The sequence below is a fragment of the Electrona antarctica genome (assembly GCF_951216825.1).
Source record: "Electrona antarctica genome assembly, chromosome: 11".
In the NCBI taxonomy this organism is placed as follows: Eukaryota; Metazoa; Chordata; class Actinopteri; order Myctophiformes; family Myctophidae; genus Electrona; species Electrona antarctica.
Genome location: NC_136792.1, coordinates 13,330,473 through 13,338,125, shown reverse-complemented (window position 1 = coordinate 13,338,125; position 7,653 = coordinate 13,330,473). Strand labels below are relative to the sequence as shown.

Below are 7,653 nucleotides of genomic sequence, written 5' to 3'. Positions count from 1 at the left end.
TGGCTATTTTGGAAAGCTGAAGTATGACATCGGGATTAAGTGGTTGGTTATGTTTTGTAATAGCAATCTAATCTGCTATAAGTAACAACAAAGTTTAAAGGTATATTCAGTGATTTGACTTAATTCAAATATCACTTATTTTTTTCTGGATAATCCTCCCTACTATAGAGTGTGCTGACCATATAAGGAGTTCCTCCCTGTCCCCAGTGAGCCCCTGGGGTCAAAAAACCCTAGTTTCAGTTTTGGTGGCGGGTGGCAAAACCTTCATCCAATCAGGATGAGTGGGGCCTTCCTCCAATCATGATCGAGTGGGGGCGGGCCTTGGTGCACATGCTGTTGGCCTGTTGCACTTCCCCCCACTGTAGAGCGTGCATGTGCACATTTTGTTACCGGGGCGGACTGGGTGGTTTTCCAAATCACCCAAATCACTGAATGCTCCTTTAAAGTAGTAAAACTATGTTTTCAAATAATTGTAGAGGAACGATTACAATATTTGCCTCTGAAATGTAGTAGAGTGTAGTAGGCTACTGTAAAGAATACAAAAATGGAAATACTAAAGTAATGTAGAGGTATCTCACAATTGTACTCAAGCACAGGACTTGAGTAAACGTAGCCACGTTACTTTTTCACCGAAGGTCACATGCTGCTGTTCAGAGGTTTGGTGTCGGAACAGAGGATGAGGGCTATCACATTGCATGCGTTTGAATTCAGACATTAAAGTCACATGGGGATACTGTATGAATCCATTGTCTGTGTTACTTGATGTAGACGAGTTGAAGCTCTACCCACGCACGCACGCACGCACGCACACACGCACACACACACACACACACACACACACACACACACACACACACACACACACACACACACACACACACACACACCATGAAGGAACAGGACGGACAGCTGAGGCGTGAGGCTTCACACAAGAAATCAGCGTCAAGGTCGCAGTCACATCAGACCTGTTGATAACACTCTTTGATGTCATATCTTGCATGCTTTAATCATTAATCAGATTAATATGTTCAGAACTATACCAGTGGGTCTCAAACTTAAAAACATGTCAAGTCTCCCCTTTAGCTTAGGTTTGACACTGTACAGCAACTTGCAATGGGCCTGGTCTACAAGATTCGCTTACCCAAGATACCCATGTACCTGTCAAAATACCTCCTTAATGTCAACAAAGTCCACAATCACAACACCAGAGTTAGTTCAACAAACCACGTGCAAATTAATTTAGCTTCTATGCCACTAAAATGTGCAATCAAATCAAAGTGTCAATTTAGACCCTATAGACCCGGGAATCCACTGAATTATACAGTAGTGTTTGGAACTATTTGCCAAATAGTTGCCACATGGCAAGTGTTATTCCACAATATTCTTGTTCTTTTGTTAAAATTATGAAAAAAATCAAACTCAACCTTTGGTTGAGTTGTTTTTTGGCAATAAATGATTATTACGGTACGTATATAATATAAATATAAATAAGTGTATGGAAGTGCCGTAACACTCGTGTCAAATGCATCAGAGTTTAACACAGTAAGGGTTCGAACACACATGCCATGTCTGAAGAGGAGTGGCCAATGAATGACGAGGCACAGAACGCCACATGGCTATTCTTCTGACTACACATACTGTCCTATATAGAGCACCGAAGTCTGACGTCACTTTCAGTAGAGGGCGCCAATACACAGGTTCATGTATTTTTTTAGTTGCATTGAGATCCCCATAGGGCGATTTTAGGTCGCTTCATATAAGAACTGTGTTTGAAAAATAAACTGACCACCCCGGCCTTTCTGTCAGGGGAGTGGCTGTGCGTCGTTAATGATGTCCATTCATATTTGATACAGCCAGTTTCTGGAGAAAATGGAATTAATGTGGCCGCAAAAGCCTTGAAACTACATATGAAGGCAATGTCGCTGCTAATATACGTTACGCCCAGCTGTCAACACATTGCGTTCCTGAGATTCCTCGTTGACGTAAGCTCAGCTGGTGGTGACTCGACTCATACTAACCACGAAACATTAAATATCAATAAAATAAACGTAATTAACATTCAGTTTATGTTGTGCGACGGGCGGATGCAGCCACCCGCCTATACCGGAAATGTAGTCTCTGGGTTGTTTCACTCGTTTCTAACGCTTTTTTTGTTACTCTTTGGGTATATTTGTACATTTCCACCTTCAGTTGATGCTTCATATCCATGAGTGAAAAGGCCGGGGTGATCGGTTTATTTTTCAAACACAGTTCTTATATGAGGCGATCTAAAATCCTCCTATGGAGATTACAATGCAAATAAAAAGTAGACGAACCTGTGGATTGACATCCTCTACTGACAGTGACGTCAGGACTTCGGTGCTCTATGAGAGAATAGAGAAAGGGGATCAAGGTCTCCAACGTCTCCAATGTGTGTCTCAAAGAATATGATTGGCCGAATCGGTAATCGGTGGTTGTCTGCACTACAATACTTCACCATTATGTTGTGCTATGACAAAAAAAACAAAAAAAACATGAAATTTAACAATGTGTATGTTCCCTAACGTAAGTTGTGTTGTTTTCACCCCACGAAGGAATGGCGGATTCGGCCACACCCCAAAATACCCGTACCCCAAAATTCCATCGCACATGTGACTGCAGTGAGTGGTGTAAAGTAGCTAAGTACATTTACTCAAGTACTGTACTTAACTACAATTTTGAGATGTATATATTTTTTCCTTCACTCTGTGACTGTACCTTCAGTCATATGTCGGGTCATAAGCCTATACTAGGTTGCGTGGTGTCATATACAGAAAATAGACGATCCACAAGCTTGTCGATTGGGTGTGCATCAATAAGGGCCTTTCTCGGCCCCACCCCTCTCCCACTGTTTATATTGTGTTTAGTTTCCAAGATGGCCGCAGCACCAGGAGGGGGTGGGGCGGAGTTGAGCGGGCGGGGTTGACATATGCCCTTACTGAGCTGCATTCACACCTGACTTGTGTCTGAACACAGCTTTGATGGATGTGTTCTGCCCCCCTCCCCCCATCAAACAAAATGTGGGCTTCCATTGGAAATGCATTGGAGTGGTGGCCATCAAACACAGACACAAGACAGACACAAGACAGGTGTCTTGAATGTGTGAACGCAGCCCAGAAAGGGCATATGTCAACTCCACCCGCTCACCGCCGCCCCACCCCCTCCTGGTACTGCGGCCATCTTGGAAACTAAACAATATACAGAATTGGAGAGGGGTGGGGCAGAGAAAGGCCCGAAATTAGGGTGTCAAGACACGAGTTGATAAGGCACGGAGACAACTGTGGCCCTGCAATGTAAAATGTTGAAGCCAGCAGGTGTAACAGACAAATGGTGAGCCTCTATGGGGCTCTTCAACAGACATGTGTCAAACCCAGAGCTCTGTACTTGAAACACTCGACACAATCAACCACTGTGCGTCATTTATCAATGCAGTGTGTTTGGAACATCAAAACATGAGACCAGAGGACCCTCGTTGTGTGCTTGTACGGAGCCCCTAAGGGGACATTAGCGTATGCTTGTCATTAGAAGTGCCTAATGACTGCTGTGCTGAATTGAGCCGTTGCAACACAATTTTTTTATTTATTTTGACAGTGTTGTTTTTTGGAGATTTTGAGTATTTTCCTGGAGACCTAAAGCAACATCCAGTGCTATTTTAACTACGTGAATGTGGTCGTGAGGGCTGGCCACATTAGGATAGGCCTATACATCCTGAACAAGGACAAAAATAGGGGTACTCTAAAAGCGCCTCTAGGGATGTTTTTTGGGTGATGAAAATGTATATATTTAATGAACAAAGGATGAAGGATTTAAAGGGATATTTCACTTTCAAAAACACTTTTGGTAATTTTTTCATCTACTCATGAGGCTTATGTGAACACCCCAGACAGTTTTTAAGTTGCTTGATTTAGTAATTAGATATTTGATATTAACCCCCTTCCAAACCCATTATAACTTAAAACTCCATTTTAACCATGATAGATTCATCGAAAACACCCAACCTTTTTTCTGGTGACTGATATTGTCCATCTAACGTGAAGAGCCGCATGGTTTTTCATTTACTGTTTTCATTTATTTTTAATAATTATTTTCAATTTTTTGAGCGGCGCTAGAGGAGGTTCTTTTCCAAAAGAATTATTAAAAATGAATGAAAACAGTAAATGAAAAACCACGGCCCCCTCACGTATGAGGAGGGCAGTATCAGTCAACAGAGAAAAGTATAGGGTATTTTCGATATAATAGAGTTTGCGGTACAATGGGTTTGTATAGGAAGGGAGCGGGGCACATACAATGAATCTCAAATATCTAATTACTGAATCAAGTAACTTAAAAACTGTCTGGGGTGTTCAAATAAGCCTGAGTAGACAATAAAATGACCAAAAGTTTTTTTTAAAGTGAAAGTGAAATATCCCTTAAAAGCACATCAGAGGACATGAGGACATCAGTTCAGTTCAGTTCAGTTTATTTATTTTGGTCATTAAAAACAGATATACAGTGCCTGCTTTGTTTTGTTTTTTGCAAAAGAAGCCTAAGCTTATTGTGCCTACCCTTCTAACTTGACTAGACTAGACATGAGGACTATAACCGAGAAGAACATGTGGTAGCAGTGTTTAACATGCTATCAGCATATGTTTGGTGTGTCGAGGACACCTGTGCTGAGCAACAGTATAGTTGCTCAGCTGTACTGTACTGTACTGTAGGCTATTTTTACCCTCCCTTGAGGTGACGTGTGACGTACAAATGTTTGCATTTGATTGTAATGGTAAGGATTATGTACAGTATAGCACCATATGGGGTCCGTAACGTGTGTGAGAACTTAAGGTTAACACTATCCCAATAAGCACCATGGATAGATACTTAAACTGACAACCTAACCTCGTAAATGCATGTGTCACCTTAGCTGTTAACCACTTTAACCATCATTTTAAACTTTAGCTATTAAATAGCAGATCTACAAGCTATACATAGCGCGGATCTGCTATAATTTATTTAGTCGTAAAAATGTGTGGACATTTTTTAATATACTTTTTCACAGGAAACATTATGAACTCATATCTTCGCTTCTGGGGGGGGGGGGGGGGGGTCCCTGGAACAACACATTTTTAGATGGGGGTCGGCACTGGCAGCCAATTACATATAAGTCTTGGGGGTCTTTGACATGAAATAGTTTGAGAACCACTGATATAGAAACATAGGTCTTTCAGAAAGACATTTTGTAGTATCTGGTCTCAGGTCTGAAATGGGTTAAGCATAAGCAACGAACAAGCATATTGAGACCAGAGGGTGCAACCTTGTGCTGGACCCACCTTCTGCACCTTCCCGTCCACATCCAGGTAAATGTTTTTGGGGCCATAAAAGGAGGAGGCAGAGCCCATGGTCACCTCTAGCTCCCTCTCCTCTGTTACACACCTGGAGGTCCAGACTGAAAGAAAAACACCCATGAGCCACAATCTGATCACACACTCATCTGATCACATACTGACAGTACTGTACATCATCTGACCACATCATCATCTGATGCAATGCACTTTTTTCTGGACTGCCTAAGAAAACAACTGACAGATTACAACTTGTCCAAAATGCAGCAGCCAGAGTTTTAACTAGAACTAAGATGAGAGAACATATTACTCCAGTTTTGGCTTCACTGCACTGGCTTCCGGTTGTTTTTAGGATTGATTTTAAATTTATTTTACTTACTAGCTCTCAATGGTCTCGCACCTTCCTACCTACATGACTGCCTGCCTAAATATGTCCCAAACCGCCCCCTCCACTGCTGGCCTGCTCGCCTTGCCTAAAAAAATGGCAACTAAAAAATACGGGGAAGCAGCTTTTTGCTTCTACGGGCCGACGGCGTGGAACAAACTCCCACTGTACCTTCGACAGGCAGCCTCTGTAGACATTTTTAAAGCACAGCTCAAGACCCACTTCTACACCCTTGCTTTTAATTGATCTTTTGATTTTTTGTTATTCATGTCCTCACTGTATTGCATTACTGCTCTTGTTTTTTAATGTTGCCTTGCTTTTCTTAAAGCACTTTGAGCTGCATTTCATGTCATGAAACGTGCTATACAAATAAAGTTTTATTATTATTATTATTATTATTGATCATCACAAACAGTTTGGTATGAATTAAGCCACGTACAGACAGAGTTATAGACCTGCAACTATATGGCTCCATTTGGTTCTGAATCCTAACCATCAATATCTTGGCTTAAATAATAGAAACAAATAATAGAAAATGTAAGCCAAGGAATAGAAACACAATAAAAAAAGGACTATATTCAAATGGGCAGGCTCTAAATTATCAAGACAAAACAAGAAAGTACTGTATAAAAGCCAAATGTATATCCATGGACTTACACAAGACAGGTGCATAAAGTCATACAGGACATGACACGTAATATAATCATTAATCACACACAATTTCAATCTTTAAACTCACACTAGAAGAAATCATTATTCTGCAAAGTGATTTTAAGGTTATAAAGTAAAACAATGCATCACCCTTATGGATGTGGACGCTCACAGCCTCACACTCAACTTACAGTAAGCCTGACTTGTACTTATCTTTTTTTCTTTTTTTTCTTGTCTTTTCTATGATAACGATTGAGGTCGAAAGCGCTGGTATATTTTAGCTGGTATTATTATTACTAATAATCATTATAATAATTAACAACAATTAACAACAATCTTAATAATAATAGTCATCAGTATACTCACAGCGTCTGTGGTGCTGCGTAGGTCCTGATAGGGCGTCAGTGTGTGGCTCACAGAGACACATGCACACAGACCTGTTATGTTCACAATGGGATGAGCTGGAGGAGGAGAAAGAGAGAGAGAGAGAGAGAGGGGGGGGGGGGGGGTGAACTGTGAACGACAGAGAAGATGATGATAATGAGACACTGATATTATGCAGTGGTGGAAGAAGTACTCAAATGTTTTACTTAAGACATTTTGACCTGAGATCAGATTCTAAAAATGTCTTCTACATCCTGACAGTTTTCTGAAAAAGCTATGTTTCTATGTCAGTCGTTCTTCGATTTTTCAAAAATAGCAGACCTACAAGCTCGTAGCGCGCCACTCGGTGGCGCGCTATGAGCTTGTAGATCTGCTATTTTTCAATAGCTAAAGCATAACATAATGCTAACACCAAAAGGGGTTCCTGCCCAAAATGGGTTAAGTAAAAGTATCAATACTGCAGTACTTGAGTAAAAGTACAAAAATGTACTTAAAGTACCAAAAACAGAAAGTATCCTCATTGTGCAGAATGTCCACAAGTTTTCAAATGTATCAACATCTTTTAAATATAGGCTACAGTAGCAGATCGGCAATTGTCAAATGTCCAAAATGTACTGTATGTAGGAGCTGAATGAGGATGAGATGAGAGAGATACTGGAGGAGATGGCATGGGGGAACGGATGAGGACAAGATTCCTGAGATAGTGGTGCGGATGAGATGAAAGCGATTAGAGGAAGCAGGAGAGTGCATGCGTGCGTGCGTGCGTGCGTGCGTGCGTGCGTGTGTGCGTGCGTTAATGTATGTTGTTTTGTAATAATAATCACAATCTACAAAGTAACTGGTAACTAAACATTTCAAATAATAGTAGTTTAGTAAAAGTACAATATTCGTCTCTGCGAT

At 41.0% G+C, this 7,653-nt stretch overlaps 1 protein-coding gene across 2 annotated transcripts in view; it reads right to left on the bottom strand.

Annotated features, from left to right (window-relative positions):
- pde9ac (phosphodiesterase 9ac) overlaps nt 1-5,390 on the bottom strand; it is a gene marked incomplete at both ends in the record, with an annotated part of 21,272 nt that extends 15,882 nt beyond the window's left edge. For both annotated transcript variants that reach the window (XM_079514276.1, XM_079514277.1), the window contains one exon: nt 5,322-5,390. In XM_079514276.1, the coding sequence (XP_079370402.1) occupies nt 5,322-5,390 (69 nt within the window). The remainder of the gene's footprint in view (nt 1-5,321) is intronic.
- Nucleotides 5,391-7,653: the final 2,263 nt, after the last annotated feature.